Source organism: Puma concolor, chromosome D3, assembly GCF_028749965.1.
Source record: "Puma concolor isolate L17-30 chromosome D3, mPumCon1.1.hap2, whole genome shotgun sequence".
Lineage (NCBI taxonomy): Eukaryota > Metazoa > Chordata > Mammalia > Carnivora > Felidae > Puma > Puma concolor.
This window is the reverse complement of record NC_141678.1, coordinates 12,999,230-13,016,471: the sequence shown is the minus strand read 5'-3', so window position 1 is coordinate 13,016,471 and position 17,242 is coordinate 12,999,230. Positions and strand designations below refer to the sequence as shown.

General features: G+C 38.0%; 1 protein-coding gene across 2 annotated transcripts in view; it reads left to right on the top strand.

The window, feature by feature from the left end:
* MED13L (mediator complex subunit 13L) overlaps positions 1–17,242 on the top strand; it is a 307,761-nt gene that overhangs the window by 239,647 nt on the left and 50,872 nt on the right. For both annotated transcript variants that reach the window (XM_086681776.1, XM_086681775.1), the window contains exons 5-8: positions 8,456–8,601; positions 11,180–11,374; positions 11,766–11,954; positions 15,605–15,770. In XM_086681776.1, coding sequence (XP_086537902.1) covers positions 8,456–8,601; positions 11,180–11,374; positions 11,766–11,954; positions 15,605–15,770 — 696 coding nt within the window. The remainder of the gene's footprint in view (positions 1–8,455; positions 8,602–11,179; positions 11,375–11,765; positions 11,955–15,604; positions 15,771–17,242) is intronic.

The following is a 17,242-nucleotide window of genomic DNA, read 5'->3' as shown; positions in this document are numbered from 1 at the left end:
GGGGGAGAGAAAGAAAGAATAAAAATTGAATCATGGGGAGAGGTGGAGGAAGGGAGGGAGGGATAAAGAAGAGAAACAGAGGGAAGAGGAGAGAAAAAAGGAGGGTGGTGAGAGGAAGTTTAAAAAGCCTTTAGGCTTTAATTAGCTTCTCTAAGTCATGTTACATATTTGAAGTAGGAATAATTTTACATTTTGTAAATAGTTTAATAAATTGCGATAGTGTTCTTTATCTCATCAATAGTGTTTATCTAGGACACTTAAAATGACATTCTTGTGAATAATGTACACAGATATAATACAAGCCTGGTTGTTTATTAGTCATAAAATAATTATTCTAGCATTTATTATACTCTTATTCAAAATTCTCACCTGTTAATTTTTTAAAATAAAACAAGTGGCAAATGCTAAAGCTATAGAACAGACCCCCTATGAAGTCCATAACATGAACATTTGCCAATAGTGTAATTATAATCTTGAATGTGATTTTTTTAAGTTTATTTATTTAAAAAGAGAGAGACAACAAGCAGGGGTGGGGCAGAGAGAGGGGGGCAGAGGATCCAAAGCGAGCCCCCTCTGATAGCAGAGAGCCCAATGCGGGGCTCGAACCCATGAACTGTGAGATTATGTCCTGAGCCAAAGTTGGACACTTAACTGACTGAGCCACCCAGGTGCCCTTGAATGCGATTTTTAAAAAGAAAATTCATTCAAACTTCTGAGACAAAATTACCTGTTAAGCACCACACATGGCCATGTAGACTCCAGAAACTCCTCTTCCTCCTCTTCTCTTCCTCTTCTTCCTCTCCCTCTCCCTTCTTGTCCTCTTTTTTCTCCTGTCTTTCTTCCTCCCATTTCTTCCCATCCCTCTTTTACTTTGTTTTTTGTCTTCCTTCCTCCTTCCCTTCTGTCTCCTGCAGTATCTCATTTCCTTCCCATTATCTGTAGTAAGAATGTAACGCAGCGGGAGCATTACAGTTTACAAGGCTGTTTTTAGATCCACAGTGCTTCTAAGCATTGTGACTGGTGTATCAGAGACTATGAGAAAGTGACAAGTGCTATAGGGGAAAGGGGGCAAGAGAGTTATGGGGAGTTGTGCCTTTAAATTATATGGCGAGGATAAGCCTCGCTAGGGAGATGGGATTTAAGCAAAACTTGTAGGAAGTAAGGGAGAGAGCCCTATTGATAGCTGGGAGCAAGAGAGTTCCAGGTAGAAGAAGCAGTAATGTTGAATGGCCAAGAGGAGGCATTGTGATGGGCTTGTTTGAGGAACAGCAAGAAGCTGTATCGACTGGAATGGAGAGAGAGAATGGAAGGGAGCAGAAGGCACTTTGGTCATAAAGGCAACCGGGGCCGTGTTCTTGGCTTTTACACTTTGTGAGATGGGGAGCCCTTGGAGGATGGGCTTCTGAGTTCCCTGTTCCATTTAACAGGTCTTTATTCTTGAGTCATTACTACCCTGTTGTTATTACTGTGGTTCAGTAGTAAATCTGGATACTACTAAGTTAACTCTGTTGCTTTGTTTGTTTTCAGAATTGCGTTGGCTATTCTTGATCTGTATACTTTTCAGAATCAGATTGGTTGGAATTGCATTGATTTTATGGATCAGTTTGGGGAGAATTGTAATCTTTATGATACTGATAGCATATCTAGGTATATGATTTGTCTTTTAAAAGAGTTTATATCTTAAAAAAATATTTTTTAATGTTTATTTATTTTTGAGAGAGAGACAGACAGAGACAGAGAGAGAGGAGGAAGACTCAGAATCCGAAGCAGGCTCCAGGCTCTGAGCTGTCAGCACAGAGCCCATCGTGGGGTTTGAACCCACGAACCGTGGGATCATGACCTGAGCCGAAGTCAGACGCTCAACCGACTGAGCCACCCACCCAAGAGTTTATGTCTTTTATATTCTGCAAACTGAATGTTCTGTAAATTTCTCCATAGAAGGCTGACATATCCTTTATTCATCTATTTTCTGAGTACCTTTTGGTTTTCATTGCTGTTGCTAATGGGGTATTTTTTTTTTTCCATTATATTTTGTAAATGGCATGTAAGAACCCAGCTATTGTTGATCTTGGGTCTACCAATCTTAACTCTGTTGTTACTTCTGTTTATCTATCTGTAGTCTACGTTGAAAAAAATCTGACAGAATTGCATTGTCTGCAAAGATACTGTTACCTCATCCTTTCTGGCTTTTATACTTCTTTCTCTTATTGCAAGGACTTGGGCATCTAGTGCAGTGTTGCATATAAGGGGAGATATCCTTGTCTTGCCTTTTTTTTTTTTTTTTTTTTTTTTTTTTCAACGTTTATTTATTTTTTTTTGGGACAGAGAGAGACAGAGCACGAACGGGGGAGGGGCAGAGAGAGAGGGAGACACAGAATCGGAAACAGGCTCCAGGCTCTGAGCCATCAGCCCAGAGCCTGACGCGGGGCTCGAACTCACGGACCGCGAGATCGTGACCTGGCTGAAGTCGGACGCCCAACCGACTGCGCCACCCAGGCGCCCCCTTGTCTTGCCTTTTTAACACATTTTTAGAGTATTCTAAAGTTTTAACATTAAGCAGCATGATTGCTTTGTCTATTTAAGTTAGATAGTTCCTTTTGACTCCAGTTTGCTAAGAGTTTATTTTATAAATAATGATTATTGGAGTTTTTGAATTTTAATACATGCTTTTTTTCTGTGTGCTGAGATGGATTCTTTGGTTTTTCTCCTTCCTCTGTTAATGTGCTGTATTACACTAACAGATTTGCTGATGTTAATCCATTCCTTTATTCCAACATAAACCCCACTTGGTGGTATTGTAGATCTCTGGATCACTTTTCAACTTGATTTATTATTATTTAACTTAGTAGTCTTGTGTCTGTTCTTGAGTGAAATTGTTACATGTGACTTTCTCTTGTAACTGTATCTCATTTTACTGTCAAAGCTATACAGGCCTAAAGGAAGGATGTGGGAGGTTTTATTTTATTTATCATTTGTTGAAACTATTTGAATAGGAAGACTGATTGTTCCTTGAAAGTGTTATAAAACCTTCTAAGCCGGTGTTGAATTCAGTGGGTGAATTTCTTAGTTATTCTTTTCAAAAAATTTTTACAGCTTCTATTTTTATGGAAAATTATCCATTTCATGTGTTTCAGATTTATTGGCATAAAGTTACGTATAGTATTTTTATCATCAAAACACTCCTACTCTCTGTGGTTACTTCCTTCTTTGGGTTCCCAGGATTATCTGTGCTCCTCCCTTGCACGGGCATCTTCCCCACTTCCTTCCCCCAGAGCAGTCAGCCAGCCTGGTGGTTTGTCTTACTGTGGTTTGTGCAAAGAACAAGTTTTGGTTTTGTCAATACTTTCTATTGATCATCTCCCCCCCCCCCATTTTATTAATAAGTGTTTTTGTCATTATTATTTTCATCTTTCTGTTTTCATTGAGCTTCTTGGCCCTTCAACTTCTTAATTTGAATGCTTATCTCATTTTAAGATTTTCTTACAGGCACATAAGGGTATAAATTACTCTCTTAAGCACTGTTTCTCGCAGTTGTTTGTTGACCTGTATTATTTTCGTTGTCATACAGTTTTAAGTATTTTGTGATTTCCTTTGCAACCGATGACTTATTTAGGGAATGCATGTTTAAGTTTCCAAAGAGATTTTATTTTAACCCTTTTATTTTTTAAACAACTGATTTCTAACTAAATTGCACTATGATTAAAGAAGGTATAGTCTGTATGATATCTGATCTTTGAAATTTAGGACTTGTCTTGTGTCCACTTAGTTCATTTTTGTTCCTCTTACATGTGTTCTTGGAAAGGGAATAGGTTATTTGTGGAAAGTCAGCATATATACTCAAGTTTATATATTTTTGTCATTATTGGGGCTTTGGTTTTTTGGTTTTCTTAATAATTTGCTTATTTTATTACATACTGAGAAGAGTATGTTGAAATCTTTATTCATTGCAGATTTGTCAGTTTTTCCTTGTTCTACCAATTTTTTTTTTTTTTTTTTTTTTTTTTTTTTTTTTTTTTTTTTTTTTGCTTTTCATATTTGAAAATTCTGTGGCATACCATATGGTTGTGAATATTCACATTCAGGATTGTTTTAATTTATTGTTGAGTTCCCCTTTATTATAATGTAATAATGAACCCTACGTTTTAAAAACATTTTATTGTTTCAGTTATTGTTATTTCTATACCAGCTTTATTTTTATTTGGACTTACCCGGCATATCATTTTCTCCCTTTCATTTTCATTCTTGCGGTGTAGTTTTATTTTGTGTGGCTTTTATAAACAGTATGCAGATAGATGTACTTTATTTTTCAGCTACTCTGATGTATCTTTGTCTTTTTGGTAGGCAGAGAGTGAACAAATATTCCTATCTTTCCAAATTCAGGTTATACTAGCCTTTATTTTCACAACAATGCAGCCACATTTCCTCTTTTAAAAAGTTTCTTTTAAAATGCCAAATGCTCTCTGGGCACCTGGGTGGCTCAGTAGGTTGATCCTTCCGACTCTTGATTTTGGCTCAGGTCGTAATTTCAAGGTTTTGGGATTGAGCTCCACACCAGTCTCTGCACTGTCAATATAGAGCCCAGTGCAGGCTTGAACTCACAAACTGTGAGATCATGACCTCAGCTGAAACCAAGAGTTGGAAGCCTAACCGACTGAGCCACGTAGGCACCCCAAAAATCAAGCCTGTTTAAGTGCTCTCCTTTTTTTGAGTCAGACGCTCAACTGACTGAGTCAGCCAGGCACCTCAAAAATCAAGCCTGTTTAGGTGCTCTCCTTGTTTTCAGAGAAGTTCTTCCCTGATTATGCACCTTTCCAAAATAGCACCCCTCCATTATTTTCTTAGTACCTCATTTCTTTTGTAGCACAAAATTTATTTATTTGTAGATAATTTGGTGGTATTGCTACTATTTATAGTGACCATTTTGCTTACATGTTGGTTACTTGATATTAGTGAACAGGGGAGTAAGATGTGACAGTACCCCTGAGAGAGTAACTTGATCAAGAGAAGGTATCTAATGGCTTAGGAACCTGGGTCAAGTAAAGAGGAAGAAATACAGACTGTTCAAGAAGGGAAAGAGGGGGGCGCCTGGGTGGCGCAGTCGGTTAAGCGTCCGACTTCAGCCAGGTCACGATCTCGCGGTCCATGAGTTCGAGCCCCGCGTCAGGCTCTGGGCTGATGGCTCGGAGCCTGGAGTCTGTTTCGATTCTGTGTCTCCCTCTCTCTCTGCCCCTCCCCCGTTCATGCTCTGTCTCTCTCTGTCCCAAAAATAAATAAACGTGGAAAAAAAAAAAAAAAAAAAAAAGAAGGGAAAGAGGATGAGTACAGGGGTACATTTACCGGGAAAAGGAGATACTTAGGTCCTTTAGGACTCTGGGGAAGGGTGAGAGAAGTGTAACTTTGGACACGTTTAGGGTATAATAGAGATTAAATAAAGAATTGCTTGAATCAGACCTGATTTACTGAATAAAGGGTGGAAAAATAGATGGAGTTAGAAGGCTTAGAATTCTTGTCAGGTGGAGTGCCCTAAGAGAACAGGGTGAGGCTCCACTTTCAGTTTGAGGCAAGTTAAGGTGTTTAGTAGGAGGTTAGAAATGATGCAGGGGCGGGTATAAGTTACACATTGTGCAATCACACTGATGAGGACCTATATTCTATTGGGGTGAATGTAGCATTGACTGAAGGTAGAATGTCATGAATGTGCTGTGAACACTATGTTAAGAAAGGGGGAATGAACTCTTACCCAGCTGTGCTCTAAACCATTGTGACTTTGGGCATAGTCTCCTCCCTGAATTTGAAAGGCGTTGATCTTGATCACCTCTACAGCGCTGTTCAGTTGGCACACAATGAGAGTATATGAAATAGATGAAATTGAGTGAGGAATGGTTTAGGTTAAAAGTAGGTGATGGGTGAGAAGAAGCAGAAACAGGTATGGTGCTTATAATAACCTTCTAACTCTGTCATAACAGTATCTAACGTAATATATCTATAACTGTTTTGTAGAGCCCCTTGTTTACAATGTTTATTCACATATCTGAACTCCTTCTTAAAAGTAAAAGTTGGTGGGGGTTGGCTTTTGTATCAGACTACCTGAATTTTACTTTTAGACAAATGTCTAGATCAGAGAACTATGACGGTTGTTATGTATCTTCATTGTATCTAGAGATTTGACATAATCTTTCAGAGTATCCTTTGTAGACAAGAAATAGTGAATGGGTGGCAGCACTCCAGTGAATTTGTAATTTGGGACTTACCTGATAAGATGACACAGGATTCTATTCTCATTGCAGTCTTTGTCACCATTTTTAGTGATGGCGTGGATAAAGATATTGATGGCTCGCTGATCAAATAGCCAGGACGTTAGATAACAGAATCAGAATCAAAGATGATCTCAGCAGGCTTCCACTAAGAGCCAAATATGACGAGATGAAACGCCATGGATGCCTCTAGTGCATGCCTCCAGTTGGGCCAGCACGCACACTGCACAAGGACAGGAGGCATGGGCTTCCTTCAGATCTTACCTCCATTACTCTCTGTGTGACATATGGCCCCACATTCAAAAGCATAAAAGAATAAGAATTGTGAATTCTCTTTCTCCCTCAGTCATGCCGTGTCATTCCCCAAAGGCAACCAGGATTATTAGGGTTTTATTTTATTTTATTTTTTTTTATTTTTTTTTTTTTTTTTTAATTTTTTTTTCGACGTTTTTTTTTTTTGGGACAGAGAGAGACAGAGCATGAACGGGGGAGGGGCAGAGAGAGAGGGAGACACAGAATCGGAAACAGGCTCCAGGCTCCGAGCCATCAGCCCAGAGCCTGACGCGGGGCTCGAACTCACGGACCGTGAGATCGTGACCTGGCTGAAGTCGGACGCTTAACCGACTGCGCCACCCAGGCGCCCCTAGGGTTTTAAAGTGTATGCTTCCAGAGAAATTTTATGCCAGTGTAAGCAAATTGTGTGTGTGTATATTCCCCCGACCCGGTCCCGTTTTTATACAGATGGGACTCTATTAGCCACAGTGTTTTTGTGCCTTGGTTTTCCCCTCGTATTCATGACTTTATGTTGGAGGTTTCCACATATCAATGTGGTCATTTTCTTTTAAGTGGTTGCACAGTATTACTTTGTAGGGATGAATCATAGATCAGAGTTTAGCTAATCAGTTCTTTGCTGATGGGCATTTTTGCTGTTTGCAATATTTATTACAAGCAGTGCTGTAGTCAATAATTGTACAGTAGTTTTATCTATGGAATAAAGTCTTAGCAGTGGTATTGGTAGGTCAAAGGGGGATTCTACTTTCTAATGTCACTGTTGTCATCCCTGCTCTCCTGTGTCATGTATTCTTAGGAAAAAAAAAAAAAAACAGAACTGTACAGCAGGAGAGGGTTGTAGGTACCATCAAGTTCTCAAAGTCTGTCCTTGGGCTGGGGGTAGCTACAGGCTATCTCAACATACTTGTCAAGGAAGAATATATACGCTTCACTGTGTGATAGAATAAAAATGTTACCATTTTTATTTCAATTTTCCCTTAAAGCATTATAATTTTATACCTAAGCAAAATTTAATGTTTTGAGTAGTACTCGAAATACAGTTTATAACATTTTAGGGAAATTTTGAGAAGAAGCACATCTTGGAGATGATTTTTTAAATGATAGTTGCCTGGCCTACAGTGACTTTGGTTCATCAGGCAAGTATTCTTACAAGCTGTCTTGAGAAATGGAGATATTATCACTGGCTTAGGGCCAAAGTTAACAACTTTGAAAGAATGTGCTACTGTAGTAATTTTGAAATTATTTTTCTCCAAGACACATCATTTTTATCAATTTTTAGCTAATTGTGTGGAAAATGGAGAAGTGGAATGCTTTAATAAAATTTTGTGATGAGAAGTAAATTGTAAAAATTAAGTGTAATATTACCAGCCCATTTAGAGACTTGTATTACCTTAGCAATTGTATATTGGGAATTTATATACAACTGTGTCCTTAATTGCTATTTTTAGATGAACAATTTTAACCATGTTCAACGTTGTAAGCTTGTAAAATTTGATGTTATTGTTATGTCATACCAAACATAAACAAAACTATTTCATCATTGTCCCTAGAATCCGTTAAAAGCCAGTTCAGAAGATAGAAAGATGTTAAGGTAGAAAAATGTTAAGATTCTTTTTCTGTCCTTAGGAGTTTATAGTCAGCATAGGACACTTTATGCAAATGAAACAGGAGGCAATCTGCACAATAGCTTTCCAGATTTCATATTGTAGCGTAACTAGTGTCTTTGTCAACAGGTCATTGTTATGTGTTACTTGTTCAAATCAACTACAAGTATATGCTGTTGATATCCACAGAGGCAGGCTTTGCTGGGTGATTGATAAAAGTAAAGCTGTATCCCGTCTGTAATTTCTGTGTCTAGCACTCATCTCCCACTAAAATGGAGAGTTGAATTTCTGCTGTTTCTCTTACAGTGAGCATCTGTCCTGCGCATTCACATTCTTTCTTCATGGAGAAAGTAATGTGTGCACAAGTGTGGAGATTGCCCAACACCAGCCAATTTATTTAATCAATGAGGAACATATACACATGGCTCAGTCTTCACCTGCACCATTTCAAGGTAAGTAAATGGTGATGTCCCTGTTGCCTACCTCTTCCCCACTCCGTGGATAGTCACCTTGCCCAGTAAGATTTGCAGATGGAGATGTTATCTTAAATGGACATTTTAAAACTAAGCGTAAGGGTCAACTTCTGAAGAAGAAAGGAAAGACTACCATTTCACATGAATAGCTTTCTAACGTTTTGCTGAAAGCTTATAGCTTACCACATTTACAACATGGTATTAGGTGAAGTTGCATTAAGGAATAAAATGTAGAGCATTTCCTTCAGAACCAAAGGAGGTCAATAAGTATTTGAAAAATAGGACCCAATGAGTAACTGACAAATCATATCAATCAAAGGTTTTCATTGTTTTGTTTGTTCCATGGTTTCAGGCATGCAATGACCTACAGAAAATTACTGTTAAATTACTGTTTTTGAAATTTCATCCAGAATCAAATTTCTAGAGTCGCAGTTTCTTCAATAATGTTAATAACTTTATTATTTTATTTTAATTAAAGACTGCATTGATGGTAGTTTTTTATTGTAATTTAACTTAACATTTATATTTTCATTAATTCTCAACCAGTCACCTCAATATCCCCAAAATAACTCCATGTCCATTTTTTCTAACCATGAATTCTAAATCTTTAATTTTGTTTTTGGAATTCAGAATTTTCTATGAATAGCATTATAAATGTTACAGTACTTAAATGTAATAATATTAGATTGAACCATCTGGAAGAATTTTTTTTGGTTCAGTCTAATTTACTAGAGATGTCTGCTATGGTCTCAGTATATCCCACAATGTAATTTTTTTAAAACACTGATATTTTAAGGGATTTAAGTAAAATATTTTTATGGACTTATTAACAGCCTGTCATGAGTGTTTAGCCTCCATATTGTTTATGATTGCCTTTTGGTTTCCTACAAATGATTCTGATTTAATTTGATAAAAACATCTGTTCCTTGCCCTAAAGATAATTGAGACTTTTTTTTTTTTAAGGTAAAAAAAGAACATTGAATCCTCATTTGACTGTGTCCTAATTATTACCTTTCCCCCCCTTACTTTGTAACACATTTTAAACTATATGCTTTATCATTATTTAATTGGGGATCTTTGCTATGTAAACTGCTACAAAATTCAAAGCCCAGTCCGTCCTCAAACTGTACACTTTGGAGTTGTACAGTGTGTGCATATTGTGGATTACCAGAATTATTTAAATATTGTGTTTTCTTGACTGTAAAGGTGTTGAGGACCATCTAACTTCATTCTAGACTTTATCACTGAAAATGGAAGTGTTTATTTATGATAATAATGGAAGGAATTCCTAGTCATGAGGGAAGGCAACTAACCTTCTAAGTTGGGAAAGATAATATTAGCATTATCAGGTCTCCATAGACCACTTATTTAAAGGCTTCCTCATTTGCTACTGACGTCTTGAATCGTAGAAGACTTTTGTGGGATGTTGTCCTGCTTATTTCCCATGATCGGTATGGAGAAGTTACATTCTTAGGGCAGGTATTAGCCTATAGATAATTATAGTAAAAATAATTAACCATATTGGTGTGGGAATTTCCTGGAAGTATTAATACAGAAACATTGCACCTGACTCACTGTGTTGGTTGGAATCAGTATTTTTATCCCATCTGGCTCAGTGAGGAACAGGAGAGAGTCAACAAGGAGTATGTGATGTCTACAGCTATCTCTGTCTTGAACGATGTCATATATCAACTAGCTGTTAAAAAAAATTAAAGCCATCCAAAGAAAGAACATCTCATTTTATGACTATGCTGAGATTTTTTTTTTAGAAATTAGGGTTAAGAAAAAGTTTATCCCCAGAAAAGTGTTGTTTTGGAAGGTTAGCCTCACCCCAAGGCCACAAACTGGCTGGGTTATATATTATATACAGCATCGTGTTAACTACAATTTTGTGTCTAGCTCAGTGAAAATAACATCAGGTCAAATACTGAAAGAGAAAGATAGAGGGATTTTGAGTCCTTTACTTTGAGTATAATAAATTTTATTTGGAGTTGTTTCATCAACAGACCTTCAAAACAGCCGTAACTGAAATTATAACGTAAGGATTATGTTTCAGACTTGGTACATTAAGACTTTTTGCTATTCAAGTTTTCTTTATATCTTATTTTTAAAATTACTACAGACATTCAGGAAGTCTCAGAAACCCTGGGAAGAGTATTCAAGTTCTAGGCAGGTTTTGGGGGTGTGCGTATTAAATGGCTTTCTTTTGTTATAAAAGATTCAGTGTTTGCATTGTATAGGCTATTATCAAACAGTTGTGTATACGCTTTAATATACAGATAGTTTATATTTTGTGTGTTGATACAGCTGTCTCATAATATTTTTACCTTCCCCATTTGATTTCCTTAAAAAATTGATGTGAGTTGAGAGGTGTTTAAGTAATAGGTACTAAAATGAGAAACTGTAAAAAATCAGACTTTGAAAGGAGTCAGGAAATAAAGAGCCATATCCAGTAAGCGATGGTATGCTTTAACCTAAATTACCACATATGCAGCATTACACTTAAGTAGAAATTATCAAGTCGATCTTTAACATCTGTTTCTCCTCCCTGCCTTAGTACTGGTAAGTCCTTATGGCTTAAATGGCACGCTGACAGGCCAAGCATACAAGATGTCAGACCCTGCCACCCGTAAGTTGATTGAGGAATGGCAGTATTTCTACCCAATGGTGCTGAAAAAGAAAGAGGAGTTGAAAGAAGAAGAGGAGTTGGGATATGATGATGATTTCCCTGTGGCAGTCGAAGTAATTGTTGGTAAGAGAAAATATTTTGCCTGAAGAACTTTGTTCTATCTTCTTCATCTTTCTTAATTTAAAAAGATAATCATTGAGATTCATCAAAAATAAGCTCCGTAATTCTCCCATCTTTTTTTTTATTCTCTTGACACCGTGGTATATGCTGAGTAGTTATCTTGCCTGAAGCACCGAGGTCCCTGTATTCCAAATGCTATTATCATAATGTTGGAGCACATGTTTAAACAGCTATTAACTTAGGAAAGAATGGAGCACATCACTTCTGGCAGGACCTCACGGGCGTCTCATGTTCATCCTTGAGCTTTGCCTCTGACCGCTAGAATGATCAAGTCGGCAGCCTGCTGTGAGCTGTTTCTCAGGCCCGGTTCACTCCTTGCCCTCTTTCCTCACAGGTGGCGTTCGGATGGTTTATCCTTCAGCATTTGTTTTAATCTCTCAGAATGACATACCGGTTCCTCAGAGCGTTGCCGGTGCTGGAGGCCATATTACCGTCGGGCAGCAGGGACTGGGTAGTGTGAAGGACCCAAGTAACTGTGGAATGCCTCTCACCCCTCCCACCTCTCCAGAACAGGCTGTAATGGGTGAGTACAATCCAGGCATGTCCTAGGTGGAGGAGGTCACAGAAAAGTACGTAGTTCCCTTGCCGTGGGACGGATGAGCAAACTCACGGTGAGTGAGACATGCCTTGTGGAGGAGGTGGAAGGAACACGACAGGGGGATTTTGCAAAATGGAGGAAGAAAATTTTCGGCAAACGCAATTCCGGTGCTTCAAAATTTTAATTGTGCTGTGTTAGTCTCCACTCCATTCGGACAGTGTGGTTGCTTCTCTTCAGTTCGGTACACACTTCTATCCCTTTACACAAAATTAGGGCACAAGACGTAGGCTGCTCTTTTTTTCCTTAAACGGTGGAAAACACTAAATCAGAATGGCTGAAGCGTGTGTCCAGTTCACCATTGCCAGCCAAGGGCAAGTCTAGGATGATTCTTTCCTTATTATATTATAAAGTTAGACTGGCATCTAGGAACTCCGAATCAAATAATTTGTTCTGTCAGTAATCTGTCCACATTAGTGACAAGTATTAATTACATGTGAAAAATTTAAAAATGTCCTTAATGGAAAAATTCAGAAATTGTTTAAATTGGGAGCATTTTGCCTTCTTTGTTGAGTGGTATATTTTCTGTGTTAACTTTTTGGTTGTTGTAGTTGACTTCATTTTAATTGGAAATCTAGTCAGTAAGGAAAGGATACTCATCGGACTTGAACTGAAGTGAGATCATTTATAGGCTTTTTTAATGCGGGCCACGTTAGCAAAAGCATCAGAGTAAATAAAGTCTTGGGTGGTGAACTGAAAACAGGCTATCAAGCATGGTACATACTTCGTGGTTATTTTCACGAGATGAGATAAGACAGTATTTCAGAATTTCTAGCATGCTGCTTGGCGTGTGGAGGGTATTCAGTAAATGTTCATGGCTAAGCAATATATTGGGGACAAGGATAGATACTGTGATTGAATGCACCTAATTTAAAAACCTGGCTGTGTAGCTTTTACTAGGTGAGTTGGCTGTACTCACTTCTCATGCTTGTCTTGAACCTCCGTCTCCTTCTCTGTTAAGTACCATGTACTTTACAGAGCTGTTACACATGCTAGGTGACGTACTCGCCAGAGCTCTGTAAGCAGCGGAGCAGTATGTGGATGGTGGCATAAGTGGTTTTAAAGCGGTACTCAAGACACCAGCTCCAGCACACGTATTGTGGTATCTAGAAGGAATTATTCAGAAACTGTGTGGAAGGCATACAAGTGGGCAACACGCAGCCTCTGTCTTTGGGAGCAACGCACTTGCTAACACCGTGAAAAAAGGACATCCGACTCTAATATGGTGCAGCAGAGAATTTGGATGACCCGTTGTGAAAGGATTTGCTCAGTGTTTATTCAAAAAGAAAAAAGAGAAAAACGCTTTGACAGTTTTGTTTAATAATCATCATAGAAAAGATCTATTAATATAAAGACTAGAATTATCGGTATTTTGAAAAGTTGGTTAATTACATTTCCTCTTGAGGCTTGGATTTTAAACTCTTGGGCTACATAAGTTGTCATCAGTTTTTGTTTATTTATCTGGTTGTTTTTCTTTTTCCTGGTACTTGGTGAAATTTATATTTAATGTAAAATTGAAAGCCTGCTGTATGCATGATGTCCTGGCATCCTGTCAGTTCAGAACTCTGAATTTCACAATTCAGAAACACCAGGTTTTGTTTATGGTGGTTTTCAGTAGGGACTTCCTCACTGTAGATCTTCAAATTACTTTGCCTGGACTCTGTGTGAGTATCATTGTGCTAAGCCCTGGGTAAATAAGTCCCCTGATGCCTGTGCTCGCTCGCTCTCTCTCTCTCTAACTAACTAACTAAAAGCAACTGGAATCTTTGTAAAATGAATTTGTCTAAATTTTCATATGTGATAATAATTATGATACGTTGAAGTATAGCTTAGGACTCCTAATGTTTCTCAGAGTCCTGCTCAGCCTTGTCATTTGTGTAATGACTAACATTGCACATTGACGTTTTCCTAGATACAGGACAAAATGGGTTCCCTTTTCCCCTAAGATGGCCAAAAATCTCCTAGATTAGCAGGGGAAGGAGGCCAGCTGGTTTTGGTGAAATCATTCATGCCACACGTAGATTGCACCTTCTGTTTATAGAGATAATTTTGAGAAACAATATTCAACATGTATTGGACAGCATGGAGTACAAGTCTTATTTAATTCCCTTTGAGATATCATCCACCTTTTAGTTCAGTCATTAAAAGCTACTGAAAAGCATGAACTCAGTTTTAATCAGGAAAGACTGTGCCTTATCTTCCCCACCCGTCTCTTTCTTTGTTCATAAATTATCCCTTATGGTGCCATGGACATATGATCTCTTTAGCTAAATTGTAAGCTGTTTGGGGGACAAAGGGCTGTGTTTTCTGTTTATTTCTCCACTTTTCCTAGTTTTATAATAAGCATTTGAAAATCCATTATAAAATTGAAATGAATTACTTTGTATCACAAACCAAGTAAAGATGAAAGATGGTAATGAAAGACCAAATTTCTTGTCTCCTTTAACTTAACTCATTTGTAATAGAATAATACTTTTATAGGGAACAAGCAAGCAGTCTTCAGTTCCTTAGAATCGTAAGCATTTTGACACTGGCCTTTGTTTTTTGTTTTTTTAAGATAGAGCTAAGCCTAACCATTCAACTTATATAACAGTAGTGTTCCATTGTTATCAGGACTATTAACTTGTGGTATTAGGATGTTTGTTTATCTTTCAGATGAGGGTACAGATTTCTAGGGTGCTTAAAATTGATTATTTCGGTCAAGATGTTTTGATCATAGTTCGGTTGAGAATAAAACCCGGGATTTATTTATGAAGTCAAAGGGATGAAAGTAATTGAATCAGAATCTAATACTGAAAATCAACTTCAGTATTTGTCTTGTATGAGATAGAAGTAGTAAAATACTCATAACCAATAATCAGTATTACCAGCAATCATAATCAACATAATAGAAAGAAATGGATTACATACCAACTATAGTTGGGAAAACTCAGTGGAGTTATTAGAGAGAAACTAGTGAATAATCCTCTGATACAGAATGTCGAGACAACCTCTTTCAGTGTTTTAGCACTAAGCTTTCATAAATAGTGTCAGGCATAAGGACAGACAGTTCCACACACAAATTTGAAATCTGACCTTGTTAAAAGCTTTGTGCCATTAAGTTCTTTTCTCCTACCCAGGGCACTGGGTGCAGTTGCACAGCCGTTAAGCTAAATGAGCATAAAGCTCCCTCTACTGTTTTGTTCTTCCTTGAAACTTAATTTATTGTATTGGGGATTTAAAAATTTAAAACAATCTATTCATGTTTACATTTTTAATGTTACTGTGTGAACCCTTACAAGTAAGTTGTCTCCAATATCTGTAGAGTAGGAATGCCTCTGTGTGGGCACGCCCTTGGGGTGCGTGAGTGTCGATGTGTTTAACTATGTTAGGGAGAACACAGAGAAGCATACACAGTGCCGGTCTACAAATTATGCTCATAGTTACAGATAGTGCTGTTGCCAGGGGGGTGGGAACAAAGCTACATGAATAATACGAGTTTCAACAATCAAAATATTTCTGTTAAATAAGCTTGCGGTCTATGTACAAGGAGACCTTTTCGGATAATTTCCAAATTACAGATTGTCTTTCTTTTTCAGGGGAGAGCGGAGGTACGCAGAGTGCGGTCAGTCACCTAGGTTCCCAAGACGGGGGGATGATAACTATGCACAGTCCAAAGAGATCGGGGAAGATTCCTCCAAAACTCCACAATCACATGGTCCATCGAGTCTGGAAGGAATGCATCCTCAACAGAACCCAGTCCAAGTATGACTTCTGCATTCTGTCTGGGTCATGCTCCAGTAGCCGTCTCTTTGATTACTACATGAAGAGTGTCGATCACATTGTGCCACTGGGTGACCAAACCTGAGGGGTCATTGGATTCGTAGTTCATTTTTTTTTTTTTTTTAACTTAATAGCACAAAATTCAAAGCAAGGATGTTAAAGATGTTTACTTTACTGAATTTGATTATTTAGGAAATTTTGAAGTTCTGGTCATCTCAAGATTGGCACAGTATTCATCTGGCATTTTTTTTAGCACAGATGGTTTAGGACAGTAGTCAGTGGGTGTGGTTTTCCTTCGGATACCAATTTATGAATGTTTTCTATTTACAAAGGGAAATGACCTTTGTCGCATTTTCTGTGACATTGGCCTTCTGTTTTAAATGACAGTACAGTTCTGAACTGAACTGATGACAGAGGGGTGTTTACCAGCAGCTGTGCTTCTGTTGGTTGATTTGGGGAAGCCATATTCTTTCTTCCCCTACCAGACTTTGCTTCCTTCCTTTCCTCCCCTACCACCTATCCTCCTGCTCTCCCTCCCTGCCTTCCTTAACATTATTCTGGAAAAGAGGAAGAATTGATTCTCAGAAGAGACTGCTGATGATTATTTTAGTTGCATGAATGAAAGCAAATAGTAGTCGATAAATACTATTCCACTTATCCAAATTTACGTAAACAGATTCAGCATATTTTCACATCTCTTTTGATAGAACTGAGATGTCCCCTTTTTTGCCTGAGGAAAGTAAACAAATGAGTCTTCCTTCTCTAGAACAGAATAAATATGGATGCTCTTGCCAATAACTGCTAAGAACTCCACTCCTTTTAGAAATTAATTAAGTGTTCTTCAGTGACTACTTAGAGTTCTGTATACAGATTTAAAACCTGTCATTTGGATCGAGCTTTTAGGAAATTCATACTATGTATTTATTCCTCAGTGAATTGGTTCTGGAGTAGGCTGCTGATGAAGATATAGTACATAAAATCTAGAATAGTTGCAGCGGGAGATTATATATCATGTTATAGAATTAAAAAGGTATCTTTAGTCACTAAAAAATGATCCTTTTCTTTAGAATAATTGGTACAGGTGTTTTCACCTCTATCTACAATGCCTAGATGGTTTCCAAGTTAACATTTTCTTTTTCTTTTCCTGACATTTACTGTCTTTGATTTTTGTCACCACTAACCTATCACCTTCGCCAACTCTAACAGCCCTTTGGGGCAGCAGCACAGCAGGGAAGTGACACCCAGAAAGGCAGGGGAGGGTAGAGAGCAAGAGAAGTCCCTCCAGAGCCGTCATCGAAGCACTTTGCAATATCAGCTGTGGCAGAATCAGCAATACAAAAATACTGCCCGGTGTTTTCTTGTCACTGTGTAATAACAGACACTGCTTTTTGCTACCAATTACCAGTGACATGTAAGAGGTCATTTTTTTCTTGTCTTTAATTCACATTACAAGT